This window comes from Amorphotheca resinae (genome assembly GCF_003019875.1).
Source record: "Amorphotheca resinae ATCC 22711 unplaced genomic scaffold M430scaffold_1, whole genome shotgun sequence".
NCBI classification, from domain to species: Eukaryota; Fungi; Ascomycota; class Leotiomycetes; order Helotiales; family Amorphothecaceae; genus Amorphotheca; species Amorphotheca resinae.
In genome coordinates, this window is record NW_020194471.1 from 3,789,377 (window position 1) to 3,809,945 (window position 20,569).

Below are 20,569 nucleotides of genomic sequence, written 5' to 3' on the forward strand. Positions count from 1 at the left end.
AATCTGAAGGATTGCAAGGAGAACAAGTCCCTGTAGAGACGGAGAAGTAAGTAGGTAGGTTTTAAGGGCAACAGATTAAACCTTAATTGTCCAACGATGTTTCCGGTTCAATTAATCCAATCTTATAAACAGACAAAGGGCTTGGTTTCGGGAAGTTGTGCGACAAGTGAATCTCACGGATAAAGGGACTGAAACCTTCCCTCCTCCCGCCATTCTGTCTACCCACGAGCCATGAACTTGGAGTCTGATCGAACAATCTTTCTTCTTTTCAGTTTCATCTCACGGATAAATGGAATGCCGACACGGAGGTTGGATCAAGACTTTGGTATTGATACGAACCCCATTTGGAACATGATCAGCTTAGGCGCATGAGCGATGCCCAACCGTGACACTTCTAATTGCAACATTCTTTACCATTTCCCTGTTTCGCACTATTAAGGGAAATCACGTGGTAAATGGTCCTTAATTTGATGTCTGCCAAGTCGCAATTGACCACAAAATGGGGTTGTCTGTGACACTCCTAAGTAGTTGCTTGTGCAATACATGTCAAAGACTTCATTCAAACAAAGACAAGTATATAGAAATAGAATAGGGCTTAATAAACTGTTGACCATCTCAAGTATATGCGAATCATCTATATTAAATCCCAATACCTGGTGATCGGAGTGTGTAAATACAATAAATTGTAAGACCTTGAAGCTTTCCAGGTCCCTGCTATCCAATCTCTGGTGAGGAAAGAGATATTTCCCGGTATGTCTTTCTAACCAACCACTATCTCCTAATCGTTTAAACACCAACTTTGGTAAGGGTAGAACTAGGCGCAGAGCACCAAGATATGAGGGCTGTTGGGCATACGCAGAAATCGGGTTCGGATCTTTGAGGCGCCCTGTTAGCCAATATCTTACATCCACCTTGTTCGAGCTTCCAAAACACGAGTCTCGCTAGCTCTAAAACTCTACCCTGGACTGAAGCCTCACGCCGGTGAGCCTGTCCACGGCGATTGTAAAGTTGTCTCGAAGTACATAGTAGAGAGGTGAAATGGCTTCTCCCTTGACGGCGCCACGCTAAGACATGGTAGTTTGTACGGCATTTTTCGGGGGAATGCCGGCCTTCAAATGCTGTGGATGGTAGACTCTCCGTCTATCGTTCGGGTTCTTTTCAAACCCTCTCTGTAAAGACTTGAACGAGGCCAATAACCAAGCGCAGACGTAGACCTGTGGTATATATGCCTCGGATGTTGCCTTCACATATATTTTCTCCATTTCGTTCTCCCGTCTGCGCAATCGACGTGAACCAGCTTGGTTGTATGATCGGTGTTACCACCCTCGATAACCAAAGCCGTCAATCTCCCGCCCTTTACACATCCTGTATCAAGACCTATGCTGTACTTTTCGACCTGTAGTCCTAGTTTCGCATTATGTCCATATATGACTGTGGTCCGCTCATTTTTGGGTAGCTTGTTCTGGTATTTGTTCCACACCTGGAGAGCCATTAGCAACCATTCAACGAGTCCTGATGCAGCAAGTTTACATACCTTCAACCATACCGTGCCTGTGCCTTCATCACTTGGCACGCCATCCTTTGACATAGTCCTCATGTTCATGACCATAGCGGGATTCTGCTTTTCCAACTCCACGCTTGGAGTTAAGCCTGCATGAACAACGACCACCTCTCCCATATCCCCAATCTTGCCTACCCTCAAAATGACTGGGCAGCCCTTCAACCACTTCATTCTCTCCGGGCCCAGCAGCCTGACCAATGACCTGTCTTTGTAATCTCCGTGGCTGAAACTCTCTTCCTCAAGAGCATCTTCTACCTTTTCTCTTCCCTCGTTCGGGCCTGGCAAATCTGACGTCAGGTGGTCTGCGACCATATCTGCCTGGGCAAGTATAATCCTATCCTCGTGGTTCCCTCTGACGCCCGTCGCGCCCAAACTCATAGCCAGGTCTACCACGCCCGGCGAGTCCGGGCCCTTGGAAATCATATCACCAGCCAAGATCAGATGATCCTTATCCTTATCGAAATCAACCTTTTCCAACAAATTCACCAGCTCGTTCTTCATCCCATGTACATCACCGACGATAACCAATCGGCCCGGGTGTCGGTTCTTGCCTGTCTCGGGAAGATGTTTCGAGGGGAGGTCGAGGACTTGGATCGTGTCGATGAATATCGGCCGCTCATTCAATCCATATTGTCCGGCTTCTGGGTTCTCACCCCCAAGCAGCACATCCTCGGATCCCCATTCCACTACAGACCGGGAAAGCATAATATATACGGTCCATGAGATTCCCAATGCGAGCGCGAGATATATCAGCATCTTGGCTCTCGGCTGCGTCTTCTTCATCTTGATCATCGTCGGCTGTTCGCCCCTGTGCTGAGGCAGTGACGGCATTCGTAGAGCTCTCGACTTCGGCGGGGTGGTTCAGGATCGCGTCGCGCAGAGACTGCCGTGTCGGTGTCTTATCGAGGTCGCAGGCTCAGAGTTTCAATCTTCACCAACCACATCCAGAATGAGTCGATATTCTCTAGAGTGTTGAACTTTTCTTCCTTAACATTTAAACCTCGATGTTCTGTCGTGACGTATGCTTCGAATATGTCGCAAGTTGATATCTTACCCACCTCACTCTGTACGCGGATGGATGACGTCTCCCTCGCTTGGCGTCACAAGCGAAGAAACCCCCTATTCTCACGGGTAGAGGACGAGGCGTATGCAGGATTGAAAGTTATATTGAAGTGCTGCGAATTCAAATATTCTGTGGGCAGTGGCCTGTACCTGAATTTCAAAATTATGCAGGGTTTGCTGAATGAGTCCAGAACGAGTATTGTGACCAATTTATGGGCCAAAGGGCTGTCACGGCCAATTCGGTTGAGAATTCGACGGCGGTAATCGACTAACCATTTGGACTGAGTGATTCAGACATGTACGCTACTTCTTCCAATGTCAGCTCACATTCTACCCAGAAGCTGGTTGTTAATAGACATTAGTCCTTCATCTCTCTACAAGTCTTGTCATATCGTTTTATTTTATTGACGTTCTGTTTTCTTTTTTTTGCTTGCACGTTCACTCTTCCGGGGGCCCTCAACTAGATTGTCAATATCACACTTTTCTGGTTATGACATTATGTCCGCATCATTAGGATAGCATCCGAATATTTAGTCTGATTGACATACCTTAGCCAACTCTATAATCTTTTTAGATTCCCTTATTTCTGCCCTTCATGCCTCAACAACTGCAAGCTTCGACATTTCACGAACGTTAACTCCAAAGAGTTCAGAATGCCTCCCCAACTAGCACTTAACCCCACTAGGGATTGGATCGATAGGTTACCTCACTCATTCTCCGTCATCCATCCCATCCTCGCCTGTGTTGCAGTCCTCGGCATCAAAGCCAACATGGAGAAACGTGGTATTGCGGGGGAAGGTATCTTGCAGGTCTGGTTTCTGCTCTTCTATAGCTGTCTCGGCCTCCTCTCCATGCTTGGCTACTTCAACGGTTATTTCTCCCAGACCATCGTTGTGCTCGACGAAGAAGCATCGCTCACCGAGTGGGTGGACTGCGTCAGAACTAGCATCCGCAACTGGATCTGGACGCACGAGATCATATTCAACTATGTGCCGGATGGAGAAGAAAAGGCTGCCCAACATGAAATGGAGAACTTCGCTGCCTACCTTGCTGATCCGAGCCCCTGCCAAGTCCGCCCTCCCCAGTTTTCACGGAGGTGGAATGCGTTAACAACGGTTCTGTTCTGGGCCGTCACGTGCTACTTGACCCAATATACGTTCCTCCTTTACCAATCTGGGGTCATTTTCGACGGCGTCTCGGGTCCGGCGACTTGCTTTCTTGTTTTCATCCATTTTGGTATCTTGATGTTTGTGGCCATGATGTATCCGGCGGCGAAGAAGGCTGGGAGAGATCATATGATGGGCGTGCTTGGGAGACGAATCAGAAAGCAATGCATCGGATCTGATGAGGAGAAGGGGGGGCTGAGTATGAGAGAGCAGCTGGCTTGGTTTATTGGGGAGTTATTGAAAGAGGAAGATGATTCGGAGGGACTAGCTCGAGAGAGAAGAAAGGTCATCATTAATCCAATCGTGAAGCAAATCAGATGTCCGGCTTCATGTTGAGCTAGCGAGGAAGGATACTCTTCATGTACGCAGTGCGCACACATTTCTGGTTTCCTGTTTAGGTCAGAGATTGTTGGGAAGGGTATATAATGGATGTGGATAGTTGGTATATTAAAGATAGGAAATGGGAGTGAATAGTTTGTTCTGAACTCCTAAGGTATGAAAGTCTAAAGGTGATGATTTGGAGAGCCCCCTGCTAACATGGACCGAAGGAAAAGACCTACGAGCCCAAGTCTCCATATTCCAAGCCCATCGCGACGGAAGCTGTCCTCGAGTGGTGAGAGTTCGACCTCAAATTCGAGTTCAAGCACAAATACTAGTACCAATACAAACATCAGTGCCAGTACTGGGCTGTATCGTCCGAAGAAACGATAACAGTATAAAAAAATATGACAATCATAGATAAAATTCGACAACAAGCAGATGAAATTCGACAATCACAGATAAAACTCTAAGTGGTCCGTCATTGTCTGCCAAGTCCTCTCCGCCCGTCAATTGCTTTATGACCTCATCCATTAGACCCTTCATTTGCGCGTCAAGGGGCCCGCCTCTGCAACACGGCTCTCTGTACGCAGCGACGTTTCTCTGGCTGGGGACACGGCCCGCTCTAAGAGCAGCCATCATGCGTCTCCGCGCATCCATACATAATATCACTTAGGCGCGTCACATACATAAATTCTGCCTTCCATTATGAAGACATGCTGTAAGTCATCGATCTTCCCCTCTTCATAAAGCTTAATTGCAGCCTTGATATTGGTATGCTGTTCTTTGCGTTCAAGGCAGACAACTGCGTTAGTAAACGCGACCACCTCGGTCACTCGCGCCAGGTGTTCGAACGGGATCTGCCCGGCATGTTAGCGAACACTAAAAGGAAGGAGGCAAAAGAGGAAGGAACCTTGTCGTATGTAGACCTCTGCCGAGCGTAGTAGCCACACACTTTATCTCCAGAGGACTTCTTACACTAATGTACGGGAGAACACAACCTCCTTTGTATTTATATCATAGAATAATCTCCTCAGTTTGAGGTTACCCTTGCGAAGAATATAAATATGAAGAAATATTCACCACTAAAATACTATCATATATTTAGTTTGGCATTACCAATCACCTCATTTAGATTTCTGCAAATCTCACCTTATAAACAAGTCCTTCACTTTGCTTGTTGGCTCCATCTCTGGTATTCTCTGCCTATACCCCACCGAAAGAGAGCCATGATGTGATAACTATTGATATCTCGCCCCATATTAATCAGGATAGAAAAAGATTTTCTATGTATCTGCGGAGAACATTGCAGGATCACAAAGGTCACACTGCTCGACGACAATTTGAGACATTCCTCGCAACTTCGAAAGTGTTCGTTTTACTCAATATAGATCTGAGGATTGATTTGATAGGGCGTCTAGAATATTCAGGAATGAGCTTTATAAATTCCCAGAAATTGGAAGGGAATAGTATGTGTGGGTTGCAGAAGATTCTCAGATGGACACTCACAAAGTCACAATCGGCCATGAGCGAGTTTACAGATCCGGGCTCTGTAAAGTTCAAGAACCAGACTTAATCCCCCATTGAGAGTGTTGCTCCCCTTAAATAGTAGATGTGATTTGGTCTGTTGAGGGGTTCCTCTTTTTGTGAACACCTCGAAATCTCCGAAATTTCCTAGCACCGGGAGCCACGCATGTTTTACCAAGCGGTTCGTTGCCTTTGGTACGAGCATGCGGGACTTTACCACCAGAGGCAAATTTCGGCCTGTAGAAGAATCTTTGGCAAAATAGTACGCTGATGAGATCCAAGACCTCGAGGATGAAATTATCAGACATGCCGCTTTCTCGCGGGCAGCTTCCTTGGATCTCCAGTATAGTTTCCTTTTCCTACTTCCCCCCACGGTGGGTTTTGAGATTGAGTAATTTCAAGCTTCGGTCACGATATGAATCATTGAGTTGGGGGAGAAATTCAGGAAAATCAGGAGCCTTTGACATATCAGCCGTGACACAAATTTGCAACCACAGCAATCAAGACACAACCAACGGCCTTGCCGTCGTTGTACCTTGTGAGCTAATCAAAGGCTTCCCGCTGGGGTCCCTCCGCTAGAGCGGTGGTGATTGAAAGACGATTTCTGTATCGCTTTGACAACTCCCTCTTGAGTCTTGAGCATCTTCCAGAAAACACAGGGCCGACTGTCAGCTCCGGACCATCCGAAACCTGGTATGGCACAAAGTACATATAAACATATGGGTAATTGACTCACCTCAAACTCTACCGCACTTAATATTCCTCTTCCCTCCCTTTCATGCCCGTCCTTCTTTGCCCTATTCGATACTTGGGTCTCCAGAGTCGATCATCTCCAGGTTTTCTTCATCGGACGTCCCCGAAACGTTGGCGGAGCCCCACCGTGGTCCAGATCTTTTCCCGCTCCCGCCTGACAGCGGACCTATGGCGTTTTAGGTGCGAACAGCGGGGTTTTCTCCAATCACGTGTCCCGCCATGACCCCGCTACCACTTTTCCCTGCCCCGCTATCAATCGCGTTACTGGGGTCTCCAGGGCTACTCAAGTTCCTTATAAGTTCCAAGGTAAAATCCCATCCTCTTTTTTTCTGCGATCGCTTTTTTCTTGCGCTCGCATTATCAAACAAGTCAATGCGATCAAGCCGGTTATAACATTTCCAGTGAGCGACTTGGAAGTCTTTGCGCTCATTGTGCTCTGGGGAGGAAGAAAGGCTTCGCTGGGTGCGATAAGAGTCTTGACATCATTTCCGACGTCGATATAATACCCTAATTTTTCTTTTAACCACGGCTTCAAGCTCTGAGGCGAGCGTGCCACTTCTTGTATACGCTTCTTCCGACGACGAGGACTTTTGTTGGAGGGTTTCTGGCGAAAGCGAAGGGGAAAGACAAAGCGCTATGGATTCGAAGACCGCAGATACGAAAACCACGGCGATCGAGACGCATGATCGTGCGCTTGAAAATGGAGAGGATTATCGCAGGTCTAGCGATGGATTGGAGATTAATGAACATGGAAATGGGACTACTGAGACGAATAGCGACGAGCTAAGGGCCGCGAATAGCGGAGGAGAAGCCGTCGATGCGGTTGTTCTAGAGCAAGCTATCGAGGCTCTGGAGTCCAAGAAAACGAAATGGTATGCGTATATGACTACGAAGGAGTTTTGGGCTGTGTTGCTTCTTGGGTACGCTCTTTTCTATGTATTCATGGCAGGATACTGATCATCAAACAGACAAGTCCTCGCTCTCTGCATCACAGCAACAAATACATTCTCCACCCTCCTCGTCAACAAGGGAACTTCTATCCCTGCCTTCCAGACCCTCTTCAACTACGTCGTTCTCACCGCTATATACACCACATATACCGTCTTCACCTACGGCCCCAAGAAATACTTCAAGCTCCTCTTTGTCGATGGATGGAAATACATCATCCTGTCGTTTATGGACGTTGAAGGGAACTACTTTACCGTATTGGCCTACCGATATACGAACATTCTTTCCGCACAACTGCTGAATTTCTGGTCCATCGTCTGTGTAGTGATTGTTTCCTTTGTCCTCCTACACGTACGCTACAAATGGGCCCAGATTCTCGGGATCCTGATCTGTTGCGGCGGTATGGGCATCCTTCTCGCATCCGACCACATCACGGGCTCGAACGGTGGCGATCCGCCCACGCAGCTGAAGGGCGATCTCTTCGGTCTCGCTGGCGCAACTTTCTATGGCCTCTCTAACGTCTTCGAAGAATGGTTCGTGAGCAAGAGGCCGATGTACGAGGTCTTGGGCATGTTAGGTTTGTTCGGAATCATCATCAACGGGGTCACGGCTGCGATCTTCGACCGCGGATCTTTCCAATCCGCAACCTGGGACGGGCAGGTCGGTGGTTATATCGTCGGATACACCATAGCGCTAGCCCTCTTCTACTCCCTTGCCCCGCTCATCCTCCGAATGGCATCCGCCGCGTTCTTCGATATATCCTTGCTCACGGGCAATTTCTGGGGCGTTATTATTGGCATTCATGTTTTTGGACAGACGATCTACTTCCTATATCCCATTGCGTTCGTGCTGATCATCTTGGGTTTGATCACGTATTTCCTAGCGGGAAGCATGCTGGGCGACGCGAAGAAACCGTGGCTTGGCAAGAATCAGGAGAAGGGAGTTGCGGGTATAGGGACGGCGAAACTGAAGGCCATTAAGAAGGCAAGACGGGAGGGCATGCTGACTGGAGAGCATGTCGTATAGGTTCGTTGTCTTTTTTGGAATTGCGGGGAAGCGTCGAGTTCAGGAATCGTTTTACATATCTCGTTATATGTTTCGTTTTCATGCCATCTCTTTATATATACCATAATACCACGATCTCAGAATACTTACTAAAGCATCTCTACATACCTGGTCATTATTGAGTTCGCCTCCCCATGCTACTGCCTTGGAGATCCACTACCTAGGTACCTTATATATACTCCACTCCCTTCCCTATTCCCTTCCTAATCGTCAAAAGAGAATAGAGAAATCACTATGGTACAAGATTCCCGAGTCCCCAACTTCGTAGAATACTAAAGTCATCTAATATCTAAGTTACTTTAGTAATTCACCTTTTTGACCGGCAGCTTGTACGTTGTGACAGAAATACGTTTTATCTGACAGAGAGCACACGAAAGATCAACTCTCGTTCCCCCCAATACCTTCCATTAATCACTTTACCTAACTACTTCCTTCACAACAAACACCACGATGTCAACCCCAGACCAGCATGCTTGCCCCAAGCCTAGTTGTAATATAACGTTCGCCAGTGTCCAAGATATCTTCCAGCACATACGGAATTCACATTCCAGTTCAACCTCAATCAAATCACTCTCAGCCTGGCAGTAATTATTCTGCCTGCTCTTAAACGTGCCCAGACACTTCCGCAGAAGAGAAGGTTAGAAAATGCATGTTTATAATAGATGAGAGAAGTCACTGATTATTCGCTTTAGCACTGTCAGAACGACGTGTTAGCCTGAGATTAGGAGTTATTCAAAGGAGGGTTGAGATGTTGAGGTTTACTCCTCAATATCTAAGTAAGTCCTTTATGCAAGACTTCTGGCTTCCTAGAATACTCGTAAACTAAGTCTCGGGCGGAAATAATGCAGCAAATTCTGGCTCAGATACCTTTTCAAGTTCGAATCCCGATGAAAGTAGGTCCACAAGTATACCTCTCGAACACAATGGGGCTCACGATACTATTCCTTAATCCAGCTCAGAGCTCAAGCCATGGGGACCCCTTTTTAAGCGAGCCCCTACCTAACCAATTATTTCCTAAAACAGAAATCTCATACCAAAGCTCAGCTCCCACGATGCAGAATAATGAAGGAGATCGGGTATATGCATATTTTAAAACTATGGGAAGAAAGTAAGATATGTCTGTGGTCTCTCTATATTATCTTAATAATGGTTTCAAGGATTGGGCTGGCTACTTGAATGATTAGTTGTTGGAGCGAAGGTTAGAGTAAGGTAAAAAGGGGATGATGGTTCTATGAATGGAGAAATGCTTGGGTCTGAGACTGTGAAGACTATTTTATTGAGGCATAGCTATCAAGCAGGTCCTACGCTTTGAACATCTGGGACCAAACGCTCCATCAAGTCGTTTTTGGAATTTGGAATGTAGTTGTGACCCTATGAACACTCGACCTCATTGTATTCCCTCAGAATCAAGTAAACTAACAAGAGCCAAGACCTAGACCCCATTTTTAATATCCATTTCTCAATCATCAAAAAAGTCATGACTCAGGACTCAGGGGTTCACCCATCAAAAACCAGTTCCTCACGTACTACCCATCTTTTTATCTATAAGGAGACCACTACCAAGCTACCTTAGCCAGCAGCCCCCGAGGCCACCTACGCACAGCCCACTTTCTCGCCTCATCTAGGAAGAGAAGACCCAACCCAAATGCCACCGGTAGGAAGAAATGTTCTGCCGGGACTCGGCTCGTGGCGAGCACCTCCTGCAGCTTCGGGATATAGAGCCAGAAGATGGCCATAACGAGGGCAAATGCTATAGCTGGAAACAGGTACAGGTTTTGTGTTGCTTTGTTGAATGCCGGTGGGTGTTGGAAGATGCTGAGCCGGCGGGTGCGGAGAGCCATTAGGGCGAACCACTGCATGACGACGAGGTTGACAAAGTATATACTGGAGGCTTCGTTGAGAAGGGAGGTAGATTCAGCCTGGTCGATGGTTGGGGGTAGATTACCGTAGCCAAACCAGAGGTAGCTGAATCGGATGCCGTTCCGTTGGAGATACCAATAGGACATGGTGAAAGACATCGTGGTTTCGAAGATTCCGACTGCGCCGTACGATTGCAGCAGTAGTTTCCAGTCCACAAGGCGGTCGACGCCGGGTTTGCGGGGCCTGCGGAGAAGGACATCGGCCTCTGGAGCTTCGTATGCAAGGACGGTTGCGGCAGCACAATCTGTGAAGCAGCTTTGGTGTTGTCAGTACACGAGGACTAAAGGAAGATGTGGTAAAACCTACCAGATAATAATCATCAGGAAAGAAGACAGGACTTGCGGTAGTCCAAAGATGACACTAGTCATAACAGGCCAGAACTCCGAGAAGGAACCGGCCGGAAGCAAGTATGCAATCGTTTTCTTCAAGTTGTCAAATACTACCCTGCCATACTGAACAGCCTGCACAACTGCACCGAAGGACTCCAAGAGTACCATGTCAGCTGCTTCAATAGCGATATCCGAACCGCTTCCAAGAGCAATACCAATATCGGCAGCCTTGAGAGAAGGGGCATCATTAACGCCGTCGCCGGTCATACCAACAATCTCACTGCGAGATTGAAATTCCCTCACAATCCGGAGCTTCTGCTCTGGGGTTGTGCGAGCGAAGACTATCTCGTCATATTTGCATAACTGATCCCACTGATTGTCGTTGAGGGTTATCAATTCAGGGCCGCTTAGAACAATTGAAGACGTAGTGGAGTTGGAATACTCCTCGATTTTCTTCTCATCGTCGGATACAGTAGTTGGGCTGATGCCATCTCTGGAAAGAGCGGAGATGTTGTTAACCATATGTGGTGGGGCTGTGATAATGCCACATTCAGCTGCAATGGCTTGGGCTGTGAGAGCGAAGTCTCCAGTAACCTATTTATATATTAGAGCAATAACCTAGAGATATTATGCGACATACCATGAATATTCTGATACCCGCACCGCGGAGCGTCGATACAACATATGGGATCTCGTCACGAGGCGGATCTACAATACCAACAATGCCGACCAGTGTAAGGCCTGATTTAGCATGATGCATCACTTCATCTTCGAACTCGGCAGATGCAGGCGCAGCTACCATAGTCTCCTTGTAAATTACCTTTCGTGCCAGAAGAATCACCCGCTTGCCTTGGGATGACCATGTATTCTTGATCTTTTCGATGGTGGTACGTGTAGCATCGTCGAGAACCTTGGTCTCACCATCAATAGATATATACTTAGAGCATCGGCCTATCAAGACATCCGGTGCTCCCTTAATAGTCAGAAGACTATGGCCATTAGTATAAGTATTTCTTTACAAAGCCTTGCGTACTTACATATCATCAGGACGGAAGGTAGCGGCTTCGGTAGACGGTAAAGCCAATTTCAGGCCTTCTTCCTCTGCTAGAGCCAATACTCTAATCATATACTTATTTTTGCTGTTGAATGCAAGTTCGAATGTTTTCTTCCACATTCTTCGAAGCTCCGAGACGGATCCTAGAGATTCTGATAGTCTTAAAACAGCTTGATCGGTAGCATCTCCGTTAATCTTACGGTCATGAAGAGGGAGGTGTTGTGATGCCGCATCAAATTCCCCTGAGTTGCAGAGGCCTGCAATTGCTCGTAATTGGTCAACAGCATTAACACCATTCCCTTCATGGCGACGTTTTATCATTTCATCTCTTGCCGATTCAGGTGTCATATTATGAGTTCCGATGCTGGTTTCAGTAACGTACATTTTGTTCTTGACGCCACGTTAGCAGCTGAGGTAGGAGAGGAATCATTTATACTCGCTTTCGTGAGGGTTCCCGTTTTATCAGAACAAATAACGCTGACAGATCCGAGGGTTTCCACAGTCTTCAGAGATTTGCAAAGAATTTTGTTTTGTCGCATAACATTTGCAGTAATGGTCAAGGAAGCAGTCAGGGCAATCGGAAGACCCTCAGGTATAAATGCAATAGCCACAGAGACACAGTTAACGATCAATGTTGGGACATTGATCCAGTCTGGGTGTTTTCGGCGTAGATAGGCAGCCCTAGAAGACTTAGAAGCGGTATATCGTGACAGAAGTGGACCTTACCAGACGATGATCACAATAAGGATCATGGTGAACATGATAGAACATATAAAAAGCACAAAGTTGAAGATTTCTTTTTCCAAGGGAGTAAGGCCAGTCTTTGGTGTGTTGGTCAGTTTTGCAATCCTGCCAAACACAGTATCGTCACCCGTAGATACGACTACTCCGATACCACTGCCAGATATGCAATGTGTTCCTTGCATGCCAATGCACTTTGTTTCAAGGTAATTCTCATCAGTGCTGTCGACAGTGCCGGGCAGTGGAAGTGACTCCCCTGTAATACGTCAGTTGTTGATCGCAAGCTACAGACTGAGGCAACACGTACCGGTAAGAATAGATCGATCAAACTTCGCATCAGATGAAATCTCAACAAACCTTACATCAGCTGGCAACTTATTCCCAGATTTGATGTAGAGGATATCACCAGGGACGATCTCACTTGCCACGACAGTTATCTGTGCCCCGTCCCTAAGGACCAAACAACTATCAGGAAGCATGGTCGTGATTGAGGCCATAACCCTAGATGAAGACCAGTCTTGCCATGCGTTGAAGCCTGCCTGAATAAAAAATACTGCCAAAAGAACGATCGCAAGTGCCAAGTTCGCAGTCGAGGGTGGTTGACCGAGAGGTTTCCACGATACAAACACGAGAATAGAACCGACCAAGAGAATAGCTCCGAAACCTTTGAAGAAATACCCAAATATCTGTTGGAAGTAGTGTGTCGGCGGAGGGGATGGCATGTTCTTGCCATATTCGCCGAGTCTTCGTTTGACTTGATCTACTGAGAGACCTTGACTAGGAGAGACGGATAGACGAGTGTATATTTCGTTGGGAGATAATATGTGCCAGTCGATTGTTTCAAATTCTATTCGGAATTCAGATTAATGATGAGGCAAGAGGGCACTGGAGACGTACCTCTTGCAATAGAACTCTTTGCTTTTTGTATCTCTGCTGCACCTTTTTCTTTGCTCTCGGCGATTTGGTAAGAGACTGTGCGATATTCGATTGGGAGAGCGGATGATGGATCTATGGAACCTCTTCTGCTATGTATGCTGCTGATAGAAAAGCTCGAATTTGAACGGTGAAGTGGAGGTTGCCTTGGCGCAGCTTCAACGTCGACGTCAGTCCACTGAATCCGTAGATCCTGTGTCTTCGCTTCTTCACATTTGACCATTTTGTCTTCTGTAGTTGTTCCGCGATTCTGAGACTGGGCGAGGATAAAGAGGAGCATAACGAGTAGCGTTGGGCTATAAGGCTTATCTACACTACTGCAAAAAGACTGGGGATGGGGGGGTTGAGAGGAGGCGAGTGACTGCGAAGAGGTGAAGGTCGATATGTGGGAAAGACGATCAGGATATGAAGTGTTAAAGCCCTTGCCCAAAGTTTGCAAGTTATGTCTTCATTTAAGAGCAAGACAACAAAAAGAGAAGAGGAAGTCAAGGTTTTAAACTCCCGCAAGATCATCTAACCATCGTTACGGTAGATTGTGATTCCAACTGGCCTTGATCACCAACATTACCTTGGCGGGTGGAGCTACTCTTCCAGACTGACAGCTTAACAGCTTGACAGCTCGAGGACACAATGACATACGGGGTATAAAATCCCGCATAGAGACAGTAAATTGAAGCTATGCTCAATAATGACCAATTTACAAAGAAGCAATCTTTATTCGTGACTGGGTGGATGGTATTACGTTATGAGGGATTGAACTACGTGTGCCAGAATAGCCAGATGCCACCCTCACTAGAGTACTGGCAACCAGGAGGTTTGAAAAAATCGCATTGATTTCTTTCTCCAGTCATCACCGTTGAGCCGGCTAATTTACTGACACGATGTACCGAGTATTATTGACGTACAATCTGACCTCCAGCCGCCCAATATGAGGATGCCGTGTGAAAACAAATCCCTCAGCCGAATCTGAGCCGCTGGCCTAGCCGCCAGGGTAACTAACAAGTTTTCTTTTCACAGCCTTCAAAAGCCAAACTCGAAGAAGAAACAAAGCTGCATTGTGCGGGGGTATAGAGAATATTTTGATAAACTTGACAAAAACATTCAGTAAAATCCCGCAAGAGATCCTTGGCAGCGACACGGCACGTGGTAATTTCCCTGTTCTTGAGGATGGAATATATCATCTGGGCCTACCTGTATTTGGGTAGATAGAATGTGAACGCAGATACTGATAAGGTAAGGTATGTTGGTTTAGACTGAAGTCTGTTGCACAATGTCGGGTAGATTCTGTCAGCCTCTTTCAAAAGAAGCCGTTGAGAAACATCGGCCTCGCTTAGGTAGGGGACCGACATCCAACGTCGATCCTGGCGCTCTTCGTAAGAAATTTCTTACCGAGAAGTTGTGACATGACACATTGTAAGCATAGTCTGGTTTACATAAAGAGGTGATTCCAGTTACGCGATCGTTCGTCTGAAGATACTCTGGAATGTTGTCTTCTGAAGTACGGATAGACAAATCCGCGTAACGACCGAAGGGGTTATCCCGCAATCCAAGTGTGTATGCCATTGAAGTCGAATCAAATGCGAATCCCATTCCGGAATGAAGCTGCAGCAACGAGGCTAAGTGCAGGTGCAAACTGACCATCGGCATTGGATATAGATCATATAAGGGACCTTGAGGGCATAGGGCTTGCCAGGCAAGTTCCATAGTAGCGAGGCTGTCACTAAGACTAGATACTGTCCAAGATATTTCGTATTTCTGAAAAGATTCTAGTCTTTCAATCGATGTTGGCCTTATTCGAAGAAGATGGTGTTCCAGCTGAGTCCTGAGTCCTGAGTCCTGACTGAGAGTGCCGATACACTCTTCGAGAGCAAAGCCATAGGTTTTTGGAGCGTTGGATCAAGAGACAATGGGTCGAGCCACTCATGGGTAACAAATCAGATTTTGTCAACTCGGATGACGGATTCGGGATGTTTATATCTCCTCTTCTTTCGGAATATATTAGCACGTTCACCATAAAAGACCTTCGATATTTGAAACGAATTCATCAAGGAAAGCATTTGGGACCCTTGATAGCAAAAAGATACTCTTCTTCATCGGTAGGAGTATTGCACACCCCTTTAGACCCGTCGGGCCTCTACTCTACTCAATATTGCTCTAACGGGGGGTCACCATCGATTAGAGCCTTCATAAACTTTGCTCTCTACTTGAAAAAATATACAGTTGCGAGACAGAGAATATTGGAACGCCAATTTCTAGGGAGGATTGTTTTATCTTCTGATATGAAATCCTATGTATGTGATAGCAAAATGGCGACCTACCAAAGTTGCATCTCATCTCAATAAGGTAGAAAGGGGGTTGATCACGTGAAATGTTCACAATGCAACCATCTAAGTGGGAGTAGATAAACACTTTCTATATATCAACTTGTAATCTTCTACTATACATACTCAAGTTATATACCCAAGCAAGCGTAGGATAGATAATCTTAAAGATCTCGTAGAATCGCTATACAAAGGTAGGTATGCTAAAAGCAAAAGGGCTCGTCACATTCCCAAGCCATAGCGTCCTCTCACTTCCTCCTTTCTTCACAACACCCATCCTCAAATTCACTCTTCTCCCTCCCTTAGACCGTGACCGATATCGTCAAATACGCAAATTCGTATTCAAACCAGTCAAACTGTCAAGGCTCATCTTTTGAACCCCTTCTTCTTAACGCAGCCTGTTAACTAACATCTCTCATCTAGATAGAAGATACACACTCATTTAGTTTCTTGATTTTCCACCCATCTCATCTCTCACGACCAAAAGAAAAAAAGAAAAATCAATCTAGGCTTTACCGTCCCCTAAAGCTAACACTACTCCTAACGAACCAAAAAAGAAAATGAAAAATTAAAAGTAAAAGAGCAAGTATGAATGATAGTATACTATCGAGGCCGCGTGGGGGTATCAACGAATCAAATCGCTCTTTATTGATTGTTGATTGTACAGGATAGAGGGTAAGTGATCAGATTTCCTTGTGAGCCTTGACAGCTTTACAAACAATTTTTTACCCCTAAATACTTGCCTCCTTTGTTTGGGAAGGGAAGGGGTGCATGGGTGCCTATTCGGGTTTGCTGGGTCGATGATCTAGGCAGGACATTACTGATTTGTAGTCGTTATCAAAGTGGCAATGCATGCCTCGTGTCCTGAAGGACAGCGTATTATTTCATGCAATGAGCCACTACTCTGCTGTTCTGCTTTTCAAGTCGAGTAACATGCGTCAAATCCACGAGGTTACAGCGAGACAGGTCAGAAGCATTTCGAAACAAGATGGTATCAAGGTTATGTCATTCATTTCTGTATGAGCTAATGTCATGCAATTAATCCGTATTCCTTCCCACTAGACGCCCACGTCCAGACCACCCCAAACGCCATAAAAGCAAGAGTACCGTTTGACATTCCGACATTCCACCATATCAGCCAGCTCAGATCCCATTCTGCGAGGACCATCCCAAACGTAAATCCAATGTACCCCTCCCGTAAACAGGATGCTAGACCGTCTGCAATAGACTATCAAAGGTAACAGATGCACATCAAAATCCAGCAGTACCGAGCCATCGTCGAGATTGTGATCGAATAGTGGTGAGCTGGCTGAGATGGGGCGAGTATGTGAGATGATTTAACCACCGAAACCGTAGAGGGTACGGCCTTGACGCTTGAGAGCGTAGACAACATCGAGGGAGGTGACGGTCTTGCGCTTGGCGTGTTCGGTGTAGGTGACGGCATCACGGATGACACCCTCAAGGAAGGTCTTGAGAACACCACGAGTCTCCTCGTAGATCACTGAGACGCGTCAGTACACTGGTATGGGGAGCGCGACGCGACGAGGGCAGTCACTTACTGGCTGAAATACGCTTGACACCACCACGACGAGCGAGACGTCTGATAGCGGGCTTGGTAATACCCTGGATGTTGTCACGAAGAATCTTGCGGTGACGCTTGGCTCCTCCCTTGCCAAGACCCTTTCCACCCTTTCCGCCTGTAATGGATCGCGTCAGTATAGTTCATGATCAAAGGCGACGACGAGGTGCAAGAAAAAGCGCGATGTTGTTGTGAGGTTGAGGTGGAGGTTGAAGTCGAAGTCGCGTTCTATTGGTTGGTCGACACGATCCATGATGCGAACAGCAAGACAGGGGATCTCCGACCGAAGAGGCGACGACGATGACAACAATGCGCGTACACAAGAGATAGAGAAGAGTACTTACGGCCAGTCATGTTGAAGGTGTTTTAGAAGTAGTAAGGAGTTGTTTGGTGATGAAATAACGCGTCTTGTAGACGGATTTGATGGAGTTGTAGATGGAGGTGGGATGATGTGACGGATATTGGGGAGGTGTAAGAAGTAAGAAGAGAGAAAGACGGCGAGGGAAGAAGCGAGTTTAAAGAGGGCGAACTGGTGATCTGGAAAGGGCCTTTTGCAAAACGTGGCGCTAGTCCCGAACGAGCGAGCGTTTTTCAAAGGGCTGACTTTCGAGTGATTTCCTCAGCAGAAAGTCTAAAGTTCCCAGATCACTCGGCACGGGCGCTTTCCAGTTAACCGCGTTTTGGGCCTCTGCTCGCCCAGGGGGTTTGGCCTGCCTCGGCTTAAGCGAGCAATAGCGCGTCTCGTCTCTCGCCCCTCATCACAACAACCCGCCGCGTCCACGAAAGCTCCATATTGCCTCTTCTTCCCACCTTCACACTTTTCTGGATCCTCCATTGGAACACGTTGGCATAATAACATCACCATCCTCTCTCTTATACTACGATCGATCTGTCGACGCGGATCACGGAGCATTGACCCCTTGGACCTGGATATGTTCTACTCGTACGAATCCAGAGGGGTTGTCAGAGAGTTGAGTTCATGCCTTGCTCTATCACGACAGGAACAATGATTAAAACCCCCTGGCTTCTTGCCTATTTCTGTTTGCTCTTTCTTCTAGTCCCCCACTTCCAGCTGTTTCATTAGTGCATATCTCGACGTTAAATGGCTACAAGTGCAAGCAAGGCGACATTCATCAAGATCGTGACCCAGTCTAGTCAGGACGCTCCAATACTACACACGATTTCGATATCCTATATGCCTCGCATTTGCCCTAACGGTTGATGGCTACGCGTTGTGTGGATATATTGGGGGGCTTGGGAGGATAGGAGATAGTTCTCGACGGAGCAGATGATAAGGAAGTCAAGAGACATTTGGATTCACATGGTTTGAAACATAATTGTGGGAGGGCCAGGTTGAGCCGTCAGGTCAGCTACCACTTGTTACTTGTTGGAAGTATCGACGAGGGCACGGAGATCAATCAGACAGACACAACCTTGGATAAGGGAGAAAATGTGTTGGATAAGAGGGGTCCGTTACGAATTAATCCCGCGGAACATGGAAGATTCCATTCGGTTTCTGGGACAGGAATGATCGAGGCGTTCGAGACCTTAGCCGATTGAATTTGATGAATTCCAAATCCAAGATGTCAGAACAGGGTCAATAACGAATTTCGTTCTCGCCCTTATGTACTGAATCGTCCTTCCATTCTGCTGGCCACGTCTGCCTGCTCATTCTCATGCATCGACGCTCACCCATGATATTATTTATATGCCGCTTCCCTCAACGTCTGTCCCTAATCATTGTAAGATCAGTCCCTCGAGATAGGCGTTCGCCGCCCATAGATAGGATTCAAAGTCGGGCCCGAGAATCATATCTGAGCTCCAACCGTGTAGGCCACGATAGACAGACATCCTGCAGTCATTTCGTACCCGCATCTAGCGAAGATAGCGAGAAGTTATCCTCAAATCCGCCACCCCAAGAGCCTCTAGGCATCCATGAAGTATTATATCGCCTCGCGCCTTCTCAGCCTTTACAAATACTTCTTCCCTGCAGCCGCTACCCTGCTTCTAAACACCGGACTGCGGACCGGCATATTGACCTGATAGAAAGGGTTCATAATGGTCTTAACCCAGTTTTCGTAGACTTCTGTGAAGAACTGCTTGATGGCCTCTTCGGTCTGCGGCGATGTGGGGTTCGCAGCTATCGATGTGCTTGCTCGAGTCGTGGTTGAGGAAGCTGGCTGAGAGGGCGCATGAAGGAGGAGGAATTTGACATCTGATTTCGTCAGTAGAAGTTGCATGGCGAGTGAAGAGGAGGGGGATGGGTAGTTAGCCTTACTGCCGCCAGTCATCCAGCAGGAGACATAGTTATTGTAGAAGCGATCAATACACTTGAGATACCTCCCAAAAAGTCAGTAAATACAAGAATTCAGGATAAGAAGTCAGCGTACATCTGCCCATGGCCCCATTGCACCTCCTCTACGATATCCAGACTGCTATGCACGATGAACTGATTCATATGCCGAGCCTGCTCCGGGAACCGCGCAATCCCATCTCCGCCCTGCTTCGCAGTGCCAAACTCATATTCGAAGAGAGGGTTATCCTGCGTGCCAATTATGGCAAAGTAATATGACATCTTTGTCTCCGTTCGTCGAGTCTGAGGTCTGGATGTTGCGCGGTGGAGTTCGCGGAAGATGGAGCGACGCGAGCGCTGATTGGACGCTTTGTCTCCGGCCTAGGGTCGATTATTTTCTGAGCATCGTTCGACGACCACCTCCTGCAAGGCCAACATCAACAAAATGTTCGGAGCTTTCAGACCTACGAACGCACTGTCGGGCGGTCTTCTCTGGTAGGTTATAATCATCTCTATTCAATTGATGCGGTTAGGGCTTTGCTGACGGTGATTCGTGAAATAGGAAGATCCCATGGCGACTCTCGAAGTTCCAAAAGGCACGACAACGGAAACGTCTCCGCGCTGTTGACAACGTGGTCGCAGTTGTGGATAGAGCTCTGGCTAAGCAGGGTATTACTACGAAGGCTGTGGAGAGATGGAAGGAGGAGATGCCAATTGAGCAGGAGATGCTGCCGAAAGACAAATACACCATTTTCGACCGGAAGGAGAAGAAGTATAGAAAGGGCATCCATAGTGAGTTCCCAGAGAGTAATCATCTGCAAGGTCGGAAGTATGCTAATGAGATGGCAGAGCTGCCGAAGTGGACCAGAGTGTCGCAACGAATCAACCCTCCCGGTTACTGAGCAGTTGGAGCATTTGGACGAGTGTATCATACTTGGGATGTAGAAGTATGCATGGGCGGCGTTATGGAATCAATGTATATCAGATGGAATTCCCTTG

The 20,569-nt window shown here is 47.0% G+C and overlaps 8 protein-coding genes across 8 annotated transcripts; 4 read left to right on the forward strand and 4 right to left on the reverse strand.

Moving 5' to 3' along the window:
- Nucleotides 1-1,243: 1,243 nt before the first annotated feature.
- M430DRAFT_92861 (hypothetical protein) lies at nucleotides 1,244-2,266 on the reverse strand (the record flags this gene model as incomplete). Its single annotated transcript, XM_024869740.1, has 2 exons — nucleotides 1,244-1,480; nucleotides 1,535-2,266. The coding sequence occupies 2 exons, from the start codon at nucleotides 2,264-2,266 to the stop codon at nucleotides 1,244-1,246; spliced, it is 969 nt and encodes a 322-aa protein (XP_024725867.1).
- A 954-nt stretch (nucleotides 2,267-3,220) lies between these two features.
- On the forward strand, nucleotides 3,221-4,258 carry M430DRAFT_32756 (hypothetical protein). The gene has a single exon (XM_024866228.1). It carries the CDS (start codon nucleotides 3,277-3,279, stop codon nucleotides 4,123-4,125), a length of 849 nt encoding a protein of 282 aa, XP_024725868.1. The 5' UTR covers nucleotides 3,221-3,276; the 3' UTR covers nucleotides 4,126-4,258.
- Nucleotides 4,259-4,266: 8 nt separating this feature from the next.
- M430DRAFT_32757 (hypothetical protein) lies at nucleotides 4,267-4,547 on the forward strand. The gene has a single exon (XM_024866229.1). The coding sequence runs from the start codon at nucleotides 4,327-4,329 to the stop codon at nucleotides 4,498-4,500; it is 174 nt and encodes a 57-aa protein (XP_024725869.1). The 5' UTR covers nucleotides 4,267-4,326; the 3' UTR covers nucleotides 4,501-4,547.
- Nucleotides 4,548-6,727: 2,180 nt separating this feature from the next.
- On the forward strand, nucleotides 6,728-8,514 carry M430DRAFT_32759 (hypothetical protein). Its single transcript, XM_024866230.1, has 2 exons — nucleotides 6,728-7,307; nucleotides 7,356-8,514. The coding sequence occupies exons 1-2, from the start codon at nucleotides 7,024-7,026 to the stop codon at nucleotides 8,359-8,361; spliced, it is 1,290 nt and encodes a 429-aa protein (XP_024725870.1). The 5' UTR covers nucleotides 6,728-7,023; the 3' UTR covers nucleotides 8,362-8,514.
- Nucleotides 8,515-9,913: 1,399 nt separating this feature from the next.
- Nucleotides 9,914-13,600, reverse strand: M430DRAFT_63480 (hypothetical protein; the record flags this gene model as incomplete). The annotated part of the gene is made up of 8 exons (XM_024869057.1): nucleotides 9,914-10,575; nucleotides 10,627-11,243; nucleotides 11,290-11,638; nucleotides 11,687-12,093; nucleotides 12,144-12,384; nucleotides 12,430-12,700; nucleotides 12,752-13,291; nucleotides 13,342-13,600. 8 exons carry the CDS (start codon nucleotides 13,598-13,600, stop codon nucleotides 9,957-9,959), a joined length of 3,303 nt encoding a protein of 1,100 aa, XP_024725871.1. The 3' UTR covers nucleotides 9,914-9,956.
- A 3,435-nt stretch (nucleotides 13,601-17,035) lies between these two features.
- Nucleotides 17,036-17,363, reverse strand: M430DRAFT_91629 (hypothetical protein; the record flags this gene model as incomplete). The annotated part of the gene is made up of 2 exons (XM_024869672.1): nucleotides 17,036-17,199; nucleotides 17,258-17,363. Coding segments are annotated over 2 exons (270 nt in total), but the record flags the coding sequence as incomplete, so codon positions are not given.
- Nucleotides 17,364-19,247: 1,884 nt separating this feature from the next.
- On the reverse strand, nucleotides 19,248-19,852 carry M430DRAFT_47359 (hypothetical protein; the record flags this gene model as incomplete). Its single annotated transcript, XM_024867919.1, has 3 exons — nucleotides 19,248-19,492; nucleotides 19,556-19,617; nucleotides 19,668-19,852. The coding sequence occupies 3 exons, from the start codon at nucleotides 19,850-19,852 to the stop codon at nucleotides 19,248-19,250; spliced, it is 492 nt and encodes a 163-aa protein (XP_024725873.1).
- Nucleotides 19,853-20,015: 163 nt separating this feature from the next.
- M430DRAFT_94374 (hypothetical protein) lies at nucleotides 20,016-20,472 on the forward strand (the record flags this gene model as incomplete). Its single annotated transcript, XM_024869835.1, has 3 exons — nucleotides 20,016-20,065; nucleotides 20,133-20,362; nucleotides 20,420-20,472. The coding sequence occupies 3 exons, from the start codon at nucleotides 20,016-20,018 to the stop codon at nucleotides 20,470-20,472; spliced, it is 333 nt and encodes a 110-aa protein (XP_024725874.1).
- Nucleotides 20,473-20,569: the final 97 nt, after the last annotated feature.